Source organism: Corvus brachyrhynchos, unplaced genomic scaffold (genome assembly GCF_000691975.1).
Source record: "Corvus brachyrhynchos isolate BGI_N302 unplaced genomic scaffold, ASM69197v1 scaffold511, whole genome shotgun sequence".
Classification (NCBI taxonomy): domain Eukaryota; kingdom Metazoa; phylum Chordata; class Aves; order Passeriformes; family Corvidae; genus Corvus; species Corvus brachyrhynchos.
In genome coordinates this window covers 288462-304246 of record NW_008236214.1, presented here as the reverse complement: position 1 = coordinate 304246, position 15785 = coordinate 288462, and the positions used below count along the sequence as shown (strand labels likewise).

General features: G+C 54.2%; 2 protein-coding genes across 2 annotated transcripts; both read right to left on the bottom strand.

Moving 5' to 3' along the window:
- Positions 1–434: 434 nt before the first annotated feature.
- LOC103624072 (olfactory receptor 52K2-like) lies at positions 435–1462 on the bottom strand. The gene is given in 4 exon segments (XM_017744554.1): positions 435–791; positions 794–966; positions 969–1345; positions 1347–1462. Coding segments are annotated over 4 exon segments (1023 nt in total).
- Positions 1463–6884: 5422 nt separating this feature from the next.
- Positions 6885–8322, bottom strand: LOC108449146 (olfactory receptor 52I2-like). The gene has a single exon (XM_017744545.1). The coding sequence runs from the start codon at positions 7836–7838 to the stop codon at positions 6885–6887; it is 954 nt and encodes a 317-aa protein (XP_017600034.1). The 5' UTR covers positions 7839–8322.
- Between the last annotated feature and the right edge of the window lie 7463 nt (positions 8323–15785).

Below are 15785 nucleotides of genomic sequence, written 5' to 3'. Positions count from 1 at the left end.
AGGGAGGAGAGGCTTTGATTAAATCTTGGGAAGAGATCCCTCCCTGGGAGGGTGGGCAGGCCCTGGCACAGGGTGCCCAGAGCAGCTGGGGCTGCCCCTGGATCCGGGCAGTGCCCAAGGCCAGGCTGGACACGGCCAGGGCTTGGAGCAGCCTGGGACAGTGGAAGGTGTCCCTGCCCATGGCAGGGGTGGCACTGGATGGGCTTTAAGGTCACTCCCAACACAAACCATCCTGGAATTCCATGATTCCCAATTGGTGTCTTGGAAGGGAGGAGTGCACTGGCCAAAGGGACAGTTGCCCAAACGCATCTGCACTGGCCCACTGGTTTCCTGTCGATCGGCTGTTGCCGTGTCAGCGTCAGGCATCTGGTCAAGGTTCCCCTTTCTGGAGAGAGAGATGGACCTTTCTGGGGGACAACTCATTGCACTCAACTTCACACCTCTCCTGGCATGGGAGAAATGTTTTTCTGTCTCTCTGAACCTGAGCCACCTTTAGCAGCTTGTGAGCTCCTGGGTCCTGCCAGCTGCCCCAGCAGTTTGTGGATTCCTTCCTGGATCTGCTTCACCTTTATGCCATAAACGAGTGGGTTGAGCGTGGGAGGGACTGTCGGATAGGAATCAGCCACCAGCACCTGGACATGAGGTGCCAAGCTGCGAGTGAACATCTGCAGGTACATGGAGAGGAGCCCCCCTGTGTAAAAGATCAGGATGACGAAAACATGGGACCTACAGATCCCGAGGGCCTTGAGCCGAGCCCTGTGGGATGGCAGCCTCAGCACAGCCTCAGCACAGCCCTGAGGATCATGCAGTAGGAGAAGGTGATGAAGGCAGGGTCTGTCCCCACGAGCAGCGTGGCCATGCCGAGGCTGTAGCGGTGGCTGGTGGCCGTGTCGGCGCAGGCCAGCCCCAGCACAGCCATGTGCTCGCAGTAGCAGTGGGGGATCACCCTGCTGCTGCAGTAGGGTGGCTGGTGAGGAGCCACATCAAGGGGACCGTGATACCAACTCCCCTGGCCAGGGACAGCAGTCCTGCCTGGATGGCCCTCGGGCTGGTCAGGATGCTGCTGTACCTCAGAGGGTGGCAGATGACCACGTACCGGTCCAGGGACATGGCCAGGAGCACCCCCGACTCCACTGCGGAGAATGTGTGGATGAAGAACATCTGGATGAAGCAGGCCTCAAAGCCAATCTCCCTTGAATCCAACCAGAACACACCCAGCATCTTGGGAACGACGGCAGTGGAGAAGATGAGGTGGATGAGGGCCAACGTGGCAATGAAACAGGACATGGGCTTGTGCAGGCTCCTGTCCAGGTCCACGGCCAGGAGCACCAGGGTGTTTCCCAGCCATGATGTCGGAGACACAGAACGGGATGGAAATCCACATGTGGAAAACCTCCAGGTCAGGGACACTCCTCAGCAGAAAGGGCAGAGGGGTGGTGTTGGATTGGCTGGGGGCTGACATGGCACAAGCAGCCCAAGCTGCATCCTTGTCCCCTGCTGCAGCTCCCTGTAACAGGGACAGACAGGCTGGGACTGGGGCTGCCAGCGGTGTGACCACAGTGCCCGTGGCATCAGGGAACTTTGCTCTGTTCCTTTGGGGAAAAGCTTTCAGAACCTCTTCTCTGCAGTCAGCCTTTGAACTGGTGCTGTGATCAGCACATCCCAGAGGATCACAGAGTCACAGAATATCCTGAGCTGGAAGGGACCCACAGGGATCACCCAGTCCCACCCCTGGCCCTGCACAGACACCCCACCAATCCCAGCCTGGGCATCCCTGGCAGCGCTGTCCAAACGCTCCTGGAGCTCTGGCAGCCTCGGGGCCGTGCCCATTCCCTGGGGAGCCTGGGCAGTGCCCAGCAGCCTCTGGGGGAAGAACCTTTCCCTGCTCTCAGCCTGAGCCTGCCCTGGCCCAGCTCCAGCCGCTCCCTGGGTCCTGTCCCTGGCCCAGGAGCAGAGATCGGAGCTGTCCCTGTGCTGCCCCTCAGGAGGATGTTGAAGACCCCAGTGAGGTCTCCCCTCGGTCTCCTCTTCCCCAGCCCAAATTTGCCATATCCATGTCTGTCTGCAGGCTGGCACCATGGTGTCCTGCCCTGCTGTGGCTTCCTGCCACTATTGCCACTCTCAGTGGGCAGAAATGGGGCATAATCCCAGAATTACAGAATTATTTAGGTTGGAAAAGACCTTTAAGATCATCAAGTCCAACCCATAACCCAGAACTTCTGGTGCCACCAAGGACCCCGGGCTCTTTGGCCCCTGCCCAACCCTCAGAAGCGTTTCTGTGGCAGAGCTCAAGCGAGTCCTTCCTCCCTATGTCCTGCTCAGAGAGGAGCGGGCATGTCCAGGTCATACAGGTTCATCCTGATGTTCCTTGGGGTCATGCAGAAGCTGCACCATGTCTGTGGTGAAACTGGGCTGAGAGAAAGTGCAGCCAGAGAAATGGTGCTCCCTGCTGTGGCCCAGCCCTGAGGGACACGGGCACCACTGGCAGCTCTGGCTGCGAGTCCCAGTCATGGAGAGCTCACTGAAAATGGTGCTGCCCCTGCTCCACACTCACCCACCTGTGGGCTGAAGGCCAAACCGTGAAGAGCAGGTTTGTGTCAAACCCTCTGCACCAGAGCTCACAGGATTTACTAAATTATGCTTGCCTGGAAGAAATTGGACTGTCCAGGCTTGTGGGCATCCAGAGGTGGAGGAGAATCTCCAACCCTTGACTGGCACACAAGTGCGAATCACCCTCAGGGTTCTAGCCCCCTGCTTTTCCTCCTCTTTAACCCTGTCTGTCTGCTCCTCCCAGCCATGGCATCCTTCTCCTGCCTTCTCTTGGCTGGAGAGCCCTCATGGCAGAGCCCCTGATAAACTAAAAGATATAAAATTAGCACAGACTAAAGGCCCAGAGCCCTGCATTTTCTCATCTCCACCTGCCAGTTCCAGTATCTCTCTTACTGAGGCTTTTTTGCACATTGTCGAGATTTAAACACCTTTTAATGAAATAATCTGACTTTTTCCATTTCCCTCTTACACCCCCAAACTGCTCTGGCCCCTTTGGCTGCCAGCATTACCCTCCCAGGTGCTGGCAGCTGCTCCAGAGCCTCTGCTCTCCAGGATATGGTGCTCCACTGGGAAAACTTCATTTGAGACATTATTTGTGCTGGTTTGGGACAACTGGTGAAAGTTGTACAGAACAGCTTCCAGTCCTGAGCCAGACACTGTGAAACCTCTGCAGAGACAAGTCTGGACTTCTGACCAAACCATTCTATGATCCCAATATTCTTCAATTCTCTGAGTCAAAGATTCAAAGATTCTCTTACTCAATGATTTTCTGATTCTCTGCTTTGATGATTCTCTGACCTGATGAGAGTTGGAAGCTGTTAAGTGGAGAAGCCAGATAAAAGCAGACAAAGGCAGCTGTCCTCCGCGTGGAGGAGGGAGGTGCCGGCCGCCCCGAGAGAAAGACAATCAGAGAACTTTATTTCTTAATGTCATTTATTTGACTGGCAGCTTTGAAGGATGTTAAACACCCTCTGCTAAAATAGAAAATAAACCCAGCAGCTGGCTTGGATCATTTCCATGACAGGAAAAGCATCTCCAGAGGTCTTTGGTGGGTCCTGCCCAACTTCCAGGAGCCCTGGTACGCTGGGAGCTGCAGGCACTTCCTGGGATGTTCCCTGGGGAGCAGGGACACTGAAGTGATGAGCTGAGAGTGTCACCCTGACGTCAGAGCCCAGCAGAAAGCCAGAGAACTTAACAGGTGATTTGGTCAATAAAGAATGACAGGATTGGAATCAAATTAAATTATGGCAATCAAGAGGGCTGCAGGAAACAGCTGCTGCCAAACAAACCCGATTCCATTTTCTGCCGAGTGAAAGGTTTTGTTAATGGGGTGTGAGCACAGAGGGATCTCAGAGAGAGGTGCCTCTGCCCCACTGCTCACAGGGGAGGAGCTGGCACAGGGACACTCCTGGGAAATATCAGAACCAGGTGATTCAGAGACCTCAAAATGAAGCTGTCAGAACCATCATAAAATCACAGAACACACTGGTTTGGGTTGGGAGGGACCTTACAGGTCCTCCAGTGCCACCCCTGCCATGGGCAGGGACACCTCCCACTGTCCCAGGCTGCTCCAAGCCCCAATGTCCAGCCTGGCCTTGGGCACTGCCAGGGATCCAGGGGCAGCCCCAGCTGCTCTGAGCACTCAGTTCTTCCTAACACCTAACTGGGATGCCAGTGCCCTGCCTGCCTCCTCCTCCTCTCCCCCAGTCCCACTGGTGCCCCCCATGACATACTCCAGCCTATTTTTATATATATATTTATATATATAATTCTGCCTGCTGGTGAGCTCCCAGCCCTGTAGCTTTCCATCCCAATACCTGCTCCTGTGTCAAGGCGTTAAGAACATTATCCATGGTTGAAAATCTAGTTTGTATTACAGAAAATGTGTATTCAGCCAAGTATGGATTGATTATACAATCAGAAACAAGTCAACTCCTTTGCAGGAATTTCTGGGTTTAGTTGAAAGGTTTGATGTTTATTTGTTTTCTTCTTTCAACTCTAGTCCTATTTTTACCTAAAAAAAATACTTAGAGAATCAGAAATCTGCAGCATTAGAATGGTAGTTTGGTTTGATAAGAAAGTATGAAAAACTACTTTTAGAAGAAATTTCCAGCTACTGCCGTTTTCCTGGCTCTCTCACACTGTGCAGGCTCCAGGCTGGATGCTGAAGTCCCCCCAGCCCCTGGCCTGGGGCACCTGCCATGCCCGAGCTGCCACCAGCACCCACCTGGCTCTCTCTGTGCTCAGCTCCACCTTGGGGACGGCCACACCAGAAAGAAACAACTCGTGTGCTCCAGGGCTGTGCATGAATCACCCCAGGAAGTGCCAGTGGGAGTACCTGGGATGGGGATTCCCAAAGGCAGGAGCCCTCTCCAGGCTCCTCTGTAACAACCACAGCGGGGCCGGTGGGGAGCAGCCTTAGCCCCACGTCAGTTCTGTCTCATCTCATTTCTTTAATGAATGGCACGTGCTAGGAGATCACGGAGTCATGGAATGATTGGGCTGGGTTGGAAAGGACTGTAAAGCTCATCTCATTCCACCCCGGCCATGGGCAGGGACACCTTCCTCAGACCAGGTTGCTCCAAGCCCCGTCCAACCTGGCCTTGATGGCCGAGCCAGACTGGAATGTGCTGCACAAGTTGCCTCCAGCAGAATTAAAAACCATTTTTGTGTTTGCCTGGAGAATGCTGGAGCAGTTTCATTCCCAGTTCTGCTGCACTGTTGGCTGGAAGCCTCTGCTGGCTTTCAGTACCAAGGATCATGCCATGGAATGGGCTGTCTGTGCCCCCACCAGGCCCTCCCGAGCCCCAGGCAGTGTAAACCCAAAATGTGCAAATTCAGCCTAGAAAAAAATGCAAATTTAGGGCAGCAGAAACATTCTGTCAAGTGGTTTTTGAGATGTTGGGGAAGGTGCAGCAGAAAGTCAGATAAACACCAGAAAGACAGGAACAACATGTTTGAGGTGAAGAATGACAGATTCGAACCAGTTTTGAAAACAATCCACTGAGCTTTAATTTTAATGTAGAAGCGAAGACTAAAGAAGGTGTTTTGGGTGGGATTTGTGGCAGTTGTAGACACGGTGTTGGGCTGTGGCTGGAACCAGTCCTTCAGATGTCCTTCGTAGCTGTGGACACAAACAGTCATTTTAGGGCACAATTCATAGAATGATGGGATGGTTGGGGCTGGGAAGGACCTCATAGCTCATCCAGTGCCACCCCCTGCCAAGGGCAGGGACACCTTCCATAGACAAGGTTGCTCCAAGGCCCATCCAGCCCGGCCTTGGGCTCTGCCAGGGATCCAGGGGCAGCCACAGCTGCTCTGGGCAGGGTTGTTGCATCGTGGTAGCTCTCTGACATCACCAGGTTGCTCCATCCAGAAGAGGTCAGAGGAATTATGCTGCACCCAACTCTTCCATCACCATGACTTTGAGGGTGACCCTGTGGAGCTCTGCCCCAGATGTGTCTGGGCAGGATGGGCCTTGTCCCCCTGCTTTGCTTCAGAGGAAACACCCTGTGTCTGATGATTTCCTGGGGAATCCTTGCATTAATCACAGAGTCATTAAGTGTGGAAAAGCCCTCTCAGACCATCAACACAACCATTCCCCCAGCACTGCCAAGCCCGCCACTAACACATGTCCCCACGTGCCACATGCACACGCTGTTGGAACTTCCAGGCACGGTAATTGCACCACTTCCCTGGGCAGCCTGTGCCAGTGCCTTACCACCCAGTGGACACAGCCCCCAGCCTCATCCCTCTGCTCCTCTTCCACCCTCACACCCAGCTGGGCTGTCCTCCAACCTTGGTGATTCTGGGATTCTGTCACTCCGCAGGGACAGAGTGCTTTGAAGAGCTCAGTTTTGAATATGCTCAGTTTCCATCAACATCCAGAAACCTGGAAAAGCTGGTCAGGGCTCAGCCATGATCCATGATCCTCTCAGCCTCTTATGCAAGAGGGGCCCAGAGAAGAGAACCTCTGGGATGGTCCAGGGGGATTAAGAAGAAAACGCAGAAAAAATCTCCCCATTTGGATCAGGATCTGTGTATTGACTGACACAAATGCACCTGGAGTCCTGAAATTATCACAGGGATATTCCCGGCACCGGGAACATCTCTGAACTCAAAGGTGGGTCCTTGCTGCTGCTGCTCACCTGGAGAGGAGGAAGGGAAAGCGGACCCGGTGTGTGCCCTTGCTCCCAGTCCCAGATAACTCTCATCACGGAGTAGGGCTTCCTTAAAGCCAACGAGTCCTCCCTGCTCCCTGCTCCTGCTCGCCCCGTGCACTCCCTGGGAGGGCAGCTGGAGCTGCCAGTGCAGAGATGAACACGCCTGGAAAATCACAGACTCCTGCACCAGGCACAAACCTTCCTGGGAAAGAGCATTTTGATCAGAGCCTGGCGGATCTGCCTGGTCCTCATGCTGTACACCAGGGGGTTGAGCGTGGTGGGCAGGGTCAGGTACAGATCGGCCAGCAGGACCCGCGTGCGCTCGGACACGGCGCCGCCGAACTGCTGGGAATAGATGGACACGATCCCAGGGATGTAAAACAGCAGCACCACGCAGAGATGGCACCCGCAGGTGCTCAGGGCCTTCCAGCAGGACTCCTTCCCCAGGACAGCTTTCAGGATCATCCCATAGGACACAGCAATGAAAGCCATGTCCATCCCCACTATCAGGGAGGAGCCGGCCACGCTGGAGAGGCTGCTGGGCCAGGGGTCAGCACAGGCCAGGCTGGCCACGGCCATGTGCTCGCAGTACGAGTGGGGCACCACGCGGGAGCCGCAGTAGGGCAGGGACGTCACCAGCCCCATCAGGGGCACCATGAGAAGGACAGCTCTCAGCACGATGGCCAGGCCCATCTGGGCAATAGTTCGGCCATTCAGGATGGCATGGTACCTGAGAGGGTGACAGATGGCAATGTAGCGGTCAACAGCCATGGCCAGGAGCACTCCCGACTCCTCAGCTGTTGTGGAGTGAACAAGGAACATCTGCACAAAACAGGCCACGTAGCCAATCTCAGCAGAGTCCAGCCAGAACACGCTCAGCATCTTGGGGACCACAGATGTCGCCATGACCACATCGATGACTGCCAGCATGCCCAGGAAGCGATGGATGGGTGCCTGCAGGGCCTTGTCCAGCTCAAGGACCAGCAAAACTGCCCCATTTCCTACCACAGCGAGGACATAGGCGGAGCAGAAAAGGATGCCCAGGCAGGTGGGGAAAGCGTCCAGGCCTGGGACACCCACCAGGATGAAGGTGGAAGAGCTGCTGTTGAAGGGATCAGAAGCCATGAAGGAGAATCTTGATTTGTGTTTACATAAATACACCCAATTCTGAGTCCTGAGCTGCCAGAGGGATAAGATGGGGACCCTGCCTCAGTGCAAGAGCCAGATCAGAAATCCACAAAATTATTACAATGTGAAACAGTGTATCACCATTTCCCCATGGAAAGGGAGCTCAGGCCTTGGCAGGGGCTGCCCAGGGAGGTTTGGAGTGCCCATCCCTGGAGGTGTCCCAGGAAGGGCTGGAGGTGGCACTCAGTGCTCTGGGCTGGGGACAAGGTGGGCATTGGGCACAGCTGGGACGGGCTGGGCTGGGAGGGCTTTTCCAGCCTCAGGGATCCTGGGATTCTGTGATCACCAGCTAGGGGCAATGGGTCAGAAATGCAGAATAAATGGGCTTGTTGTGGCTAGAAAGTTCCTATGAGGTGACGAAGTTGATGTTTCTGGTTGTGCCACCAGGGCTAACCAAGGGACTTGTAGTCTGTTGCTTGTGAAGGGCTTATTCCTTTGTTGGCTGCTTGCCAGGGCTCAGCTGACGTCCTGAAATGAGCTGCAAGAGGAGAGAACAAGGAGAGCAAGGTCAGCTGCCAGCCCTGGCTTCCCTCAATGGGCCCAACACAGGAAATTCCTCCAAATTTGTGGAGCAAAACAGGGCTCTGGGACATTAAATGTGATCATGAAATTCCCTTTTGCTGCTCTGTCTTCCTTCTGTCATCTGCCCATGACAGAAGCCTGCACAGGCAGGCAGGCAGGCAGAGGAAAATACCAATTTCTGAGGGTTTATTCTGATGGGAGAAGCTTGAAGGTAACATAGAAACTCCAGAGAACTGTCCTGGAGGGACAAGAAGAGTCTGAGTGTGGTGGGCAGGATCTACGCCTTCATTTGTGCTGAAAATTTTTCTGCCGCTTCTCCCCAGAAAGCAGCAAAGACCAGGCAGTGCTGACACACCAGATCCTGCTGACACACCAGACTCAGCTGGAGAAATTGCCTGGAGGATCATCCACCAGCAGCTTTCCAGTGCAGAGCAAGCTGTCCTTGGCAAGGCACAAACTCACCTGGTCTTAGCCCGAATGCTTGGGAGTTGTCCCACCTCTCCTCCCATCCCAGGCTGGCCCCTGGCTGCTGCCTCCATCCCTCCCCTCCATATTCTGGGAGTTGCAGACTCAAAGTTGAGCACATTTATTTTCCATCGGTATAAAAACTTAAGGTGGGAGAAGGAGACCCAGAGCACTGGGAGGATGGAGCTCAGCAGGACTCTGGTCACCCACACACCTCTGCAGGTGGAAACCACACTGTGTTCTGGGCTGGAACGTCCCGTCTGACTCCTGCCTGGGGTAACGGGATGTTCCTCGGCACCATCAGCATGTGCTGCCCGGAGGGTTTCTGCTGTGAGAGCTGAGGCTCCTGCGCACGGGCTGAGGCTTTCCCTGACCTGGAGCTCTGAATGAAACAGCACTGTCAGCTGTGGGGCTGTTCCTGCTGGAGCCTAAATCCGCATCACCTTGCTGGAGCCCCTCTCTGGATGGGCATCCCACCCACGGGTTCCCTGTGCCTGTGTTAGAAAGGAAAACCAGTGTCGTGTCCCCTCCAGCACCCCCTTCCACGGCACGTGCACCTCCCTCCCCTCCAGCCCTCGGCAAAAGCAAGTGCTGTGACTTGTCCTGTTGTACAGGGAACACAGACATGGAAGGGTTAAACCGGGCTGTTGGCAGTTTGGGAATGGGATGCAAGTTTCTCAGGCACTTGTATCCTCTGCTTCAGCCAAAATACCAAAGGGCCAGACCACATCCCCTCAGCTTTCCAGGCATTTGACTTCCTTGACCCTGAAATAGTTTAATGTCTCCTCCAAGTCACTTTGAGTCCTCCCCATGCCACAAACCAAGAGGCTTTTCAGCCTGGCTCAGTCATCGCCCTTGGCCATGTGAGGCCGAACACTGCAAAGCCAATATTGTGACAGCGCTGCCCAGACGATGGTGTTGATGATGGTTTATTGCTCAGAGGACTCTGTTCCCAGCCTGGCAGCTGTGAACCCGCAGCTGACACAAGCCACTCCAGCAGGAAACATGTCTCGTGCAGGAATTGTTTGTTTGGAAAGGGCAAACATGTCTGAGATCCTGTAATCCTGAGCTTGGGAAAAAACAGCTCCTCCCTCCCTCCTCCCTGTCTGATCCTCTGGGCAGCAGTTTCTGCCCTTCATCCTGGGTAACAAAGCCCTCCAGGTTATTAAATAATGCTGCTCACACAGTAGCAGGCTCAGATTTACTGGGTCCTTCTGCTTCACAGTGCTGCTCCAGCCCTATTTCCTTGTCACAGAATCCCCGACTGGTTTGGGTTGGAAGTGACCTCAAAGCCCACCCAGTGCCACCCCTGCCATGGCAGGGACACCTTCCACTGTCCCAGGCTGCTCCAAGCCCCAATGTCCAGCCTGGCCTTGGGCACTGCCAGGGATCCAGGGGCAGCCCCAGCTGCTCTGGGCACCCTGTGCCAGGGCCTGCCCACCCTCCCAGGGAACAATTCCTTCCCAATATCCCATCTAAATCGAGGCTCCTTCAGGGAGGGTCACACACACACAGAGGTGTCCAGTACCAGGTCCCAGCCCTGTGTGAAGCATCACACCTGGACTAGCTGCTCCTTCCGGCTCAGGGGGGACCTTCTGGCTCTCCACAACTCCCTGGCAGGAGGGTGCAACCAGGTGGGGGTTAGGCTCTCCCACTGCTCTAACTCTGTACTTTTCCCAAATCACCCATCCCAGTGTTTTTTCCTTGCTTCAAGCCTGTATCTCACCAGAACTCATGACTTTTCCCAACCACCCGTTCCCTTCCCAGTGGTGTTTGCCATTCCCGGGTGTGTGCAAGCATGAGGAATGGACCGGAGCTGGGAGCAGGGAACTGCAGGTCATGCCAGGTGACAGGATTGGCAGATGTCACACCTGTGTGTCTGCAGCTTGTTTGAGGTTGCTTTAACCGAGGAAGAGCCAGGTAATTAGCACTGTTGTAATTAACCTAAATAAGGCAGCCAGTGGTGGTTCAGGTATGTGACTGGCAGGTCATGACCACAAAATTCACTAAATCTGGGGTGTCTGGAAGTGCTGAAGCAGCTCATTAACTCCATCAGAGACAAAGCCCACTTAGATGTACTGGCACTGCTGCCCAGCAGCTTTTCTGGGTGGTTTCTTTAATCTTCCACCTTGATTTGGCTAAAGTTTGAACCCGGCTCAGAGCGTGGCACTGTGCTTAAAAGTACTGCCCCAACAGCAGGTTAAAAGTAAAAAAATACATACCCAGGATGATGTATGACCTGCTCCCGCCTGTACCTACAACACCTGCAACCACTGGTTCTCTCCTCAGCCTGCAAAAGGACCTGCATGGAAATATTAAGTATCTTAAGGAAGCTGATCTGCCTAATCACTCATTGCTGGGACTTCAGGGACTGAATCATCACAGGGGAGAAGCTGCTGCCTGGGAATAGCCAGGGAGAGAAATGATAAACAAATGCACTGCTCCCACTGCGTGGGTGATGTCTGTCCCAGCACCAGGATGCCAAACAGATCCTGGGTCCACAGAGGGGGAATATTTTAACGCTGGGTGGACATGGAAGTGCTGGAGCAAGTCCAGAGGAGGCCCCGGCACTGCTCCAGGGCTGGAGCCCCTCTGAAGCCAGGCTGGGAGAGCTGGGGTGCTCACCTGGAGAGGAGAAGGATCCAGGGAGAGCTCAGAGCCCCTTGCAGGGCCTAAAGGGGCTCCAGGAGAGCTGCAGAGGGACTGGGGACAAGGGCTGGAGGGCCAGGAGCCAGGGAATGGCTTCCCAGTGCCAGAGGGCAGGGCTGGATGGGAGATTGGGCAGGAATTGTTCCCTGGGAGGGTGGGCAGGCCCTGGCACAGGGTGCCCAGAGCAGCTGGGGCTGCCCCTGGATCCCTGGCAGTGCCCAAGGCCAGGCTGGACATTGGGGCTTGGAGCAGCCTGGGACAGTGGAAGGTGTCCCTGCCATGGCAGGGGTGGCACTGGATGGGCTTCAAGGTCCCTCCCATCACAAATAATTTTGGAATTCTGTGATCTGAACATGCAAATTGCACCACATGATGGACTGCAAAAATCCACCCCAGACACATCAGTTCTGCAGCAGCTACATGATCCCCTTTAAATGTCTCCCATCTCTTTCCCAGGTAACGAACTGAGTGATTTGTGTACATTTGCAATGAAAACAGTGACATTTCAGAAACCTGCTGGGCAGCCTGGGGGTGCTCAGTCCCACGGTCAGCCCACGCAGAACTGGGACACTTCAGAGTATTCAGCTGACAGGGAGCTGGAGGTAAATGATCCCCGTCTTTTAGCTCCACAGGCTGTATTTCTGCTCGTTGTGATGCTGAGGAGCTGCTGAGGGCCTGCAGGTCCCCCCAGAGAGAGCGGTGGGTGCTGCTGGAACATTTAATGAAGGTAGGGGGGCAAGAGGGGCCAAACCATCCTGTGTTGGCCTGCTCAGGGGCTGACCCTTCCCACGGGGACAGGGGTGGATGGTGGGCGATGCCCCTTCCTCGGCTGCATGGCCCTGGCACAGACACCCAGGCCTGGCCCCAGCCCTCGGATCGTGGCATCTCCTGGAGGAGGGGGCTCCCATTTCCCAGCATGAGCTCTGGGAACAGCCTCGGTGGGCGCAAGTTAAACCTGGGGCCATCCCTGATCCCCCAGACAGCAAGGGCAGAGCACTGTCCCCTTCCTCTGGCCCTGAGTGCACTTCAGGCCTTGGCCTCCAACAGGGGCAGGTGCCAGGTCCTGCCCTTGGGTCACCACAACCTCCTGCAGTGCTCCAGGTTGGGGCAAGAGCGGCTGGAAAGCTGGGAAAGGCCTTGGGAGTGCTGCGGACAGCAGCTGGACACGAGCCCAGGTGTGCCCAGGTGGGCAAGAGGCCAATGGCCCCTGGGCTGTGCAATGTCCAGCCTGGCCTTGGGCACTGCCAGGGATCCAGGGGCAGCCCCAGCTGCTCTGGACAACACACATGAAGCTATTTCCAGGTGTGGGATTCATCCATTTTTCCATGCCCAATTTCCCAGCCCTTTTAGAACAACGAGGTTCTTGTTGACTTCCACAGGGTTTGAAGCACCTTCAGCCACATCAGTTGGTGCCTTCATCTCCACCAAGGGACAGGGCCTGGGGACTTTTCTCTATGTTCATCCCAGTCCTGCCAAAATTTCTTGCCTCTGCTGAGGAATTTCCCCATGGAAAGGGAGCTCAGGCCTTGGCAGGGGCTGCCCAGGGAGGTTTGGAGTGCCCATCCCTGGAGGTGTCCCAGGAAGGGCTGGAGGTGGCACTCAGTGCTCTGGGCTGGGGACAAGGTGGGCATGGGGCGCAGGTTGGACTGGATGGGCTGGGAGGGCTTTTCCAGCCTCAGGGATCCTGGGATTCTGAGGGAGACCAGCTCCCAGCTCATGAGGAAGAACACAAACATGAGAACATGGATTTTTTTATCTGTCTTTTCAGTTGTGTTTGTCCTCCTATGACTTAGACATAATTTCTGTTGCCTGAATTAGTTATCGATGTGTGCGGCTGCTGCAGAGCTGATTCACAGATCAAATACAAATCAGCAGCACTGAGAGATGCTGAAGATAATGAAATCCATAATATTTCCACTGATTTAATGTACCCACTTCCTTTATTTCCCCCAAGTCTCAGAACAAGAACCTGCAGAACTGGAATATTTATTAATCTGTACTGATACAAAAGGCTGTTCTTCATAAGGCACAAGAGCAAATCTGGCCTGTTTTACTGTTAAATCCTTGATCCAGCTCTTGCCATCCCAGCCCAGCAGGTCAGAAATCCCCACACCCAGGTGGCCCATGCTGCCCTGAGGGTCACAGGGTTTTGTAGGGTCTCTGTTTGCTTCCCCCAAGGTGTCCTCATCAGCTCTCTCTCCAGCACAGAGCCCATGGCCAAGGAGAAGGAAAAAAATATAAATATCATATTTAAATGTATATATGAAATATATAAATAAATTATATAAATAGTCATTTTTCACACCTGTGGGAGGTTCCCAATTTAGTTCTGCAGGAATTGAGCTTTGCACATACAGGAAAGGATGGAATTGGGTTGTTTTGAAGCTTTTTATGACCCTCCCTATGATGCCTTAAGAAGCCTCCTAGAAACAGAGACTAGACAGGAGTAAGGGAATAAAAGTAGGTGTTTATTTGAAAGGCCTTCAAAGGTACCCCTGGGGGCCAGAGGCCACTGCCGAGATGGACCCCAAGGTGGACGGCAGGGCACGAGTTCCTCAGCCTTTTATAGGTTGGGTTCATTTGCATAGCAGGGTTAATTCTCCAATTAAAGCTTCAGTTTAATGATGTAATTGCCCTCAGCTTACCCCCCCTTTAGAGGCTTTTGGTTTATACTTTTTGGGCCTAGGACGGTCTGGGTGTCCTTGAAGAGCAGGCCTGGAGAGGCTTTGTTATGTGTGCCTGGCACGAGAGAGCAGAGTGAACAGGCTCCAAGGAACTTTCAGAGTGACACACCAGGCAGTGCGGGATTTGAAAAATATCAAAGTTAAAACCTAAGGCATCACCTATACCCAGAGTATGTGAGGGATATGAGGCATCATGGGAAAACTTTGGGGTGCTGAGAGATGAAATGATAAACTGGACACTCATATTCAGTGTGGATTCATTCCTCTGAGGGTGTACCTGCTCTGGTGGGGGTCCCCCAGGGGTGCAGACCCTTCAGGGATGTACCTGCTCTCTTTGATATTTTCTGCCCTTTATAATAAATATGTTTACACAAAGGCACCACAGTTCCCCATCCCTGGCAGTGCCCAAGGCCAGGTTGGACACTGGGGCTTGGAGCAGCCTGGGACAGTGGGAGGTGTCCCTGCCATGGCAGGGGTGGGATGGGACGAGCTTTAAGGTCCCTTGCATCCCAAACCAGTCTGGGACTCCATGATTCCATGATTTTGTGATGGGTCTGTTACTGATCCGTGTGGAACCACCTGTGCCTGGCACAGGGCAGCCCAGAGCTCCTTCCTGGGCACCCTGCACCCCACCCACTGCTAAAACCCACCCCAAAACACCTCCCCACAAACATCTCAAGCTGCTGTTTGCAAACAGGATTTTGCTGTGTGGATAACGAGTTAATTTGTTCCTAATTCAGGAAATGAAGCTCTTAATTTGGTTTGTGCTAGAACTTTCTGCTTCCACAAAGTATTATTGATTTGCTTCTCTCAAAAATGATTCTCTAAATTATAGGCAGTGATTAAATGCAGGAAAAAGATGACACAATGTGCCCCTGCCACATGATTTGTGAATGTTTTGTGCTGTCTGTCTGGGTGGCACTCAGGGATGCACTGGGATGTGCTGCAAGGGAAGGAACACGTCCCAGCTAAGGGGTGACTCCTGGCAGGCTCTGAGTGCACCCGTGAACCCATCAGCTGCCGGGCTGCTGCAGCCCTTTATTGCAGCCCCAGTGCTGCTTTGCAGCATGGCTTTGCTCCACGATGAGCAACCACAAATCACAGTTCTTTGTGCCGAGAGCCAGCCCGGGGACAGCTGAGGAGCCCCTTCCCATCCCCAAACCTTCCCAGTGGGCTCAAGGGCTGGGCGTGGCCCAACGGGAAGTTCTGCCTTGAAAACTTTAATTGGAATCAGGATCCTTGTCTGTATCTGCTTGGTTCTCACCCCATAGATGATGGGGGTGGGCACACTGGGCACCAGGATGTAGATGCTGCCCGTGGTGATGTGGGCAAGTGGAGCCAGGACCTTCCCACACCTGTGCAAAATGCCAGATTCTGGAATCATTAAGGATGGAAAAGCCCTCCCAGCCCAGCCAGTCCGACCTGTGCCCGATGCCCACCTTGTCCCCAGCCCAGAGCACTGAGTGCCACCTCCAGCCCTTCCTGGGACACCTCCAGGGATGGGCACTCCAAACCTCCCTGGGCAGCCCCTGCCAAGGCCTGAGCACCCTTTCCATGGGGAAAT

Excerpts from the sequence above, each read along its gene's own strand:
- LOC108449146 (XM_017744545.1), bottom strand. The coding sequence starts at position 7,838 with ATGGCTTCTGATCCCTTCAACAGCAGCTCTTCCACCTTCATCCTGGTG.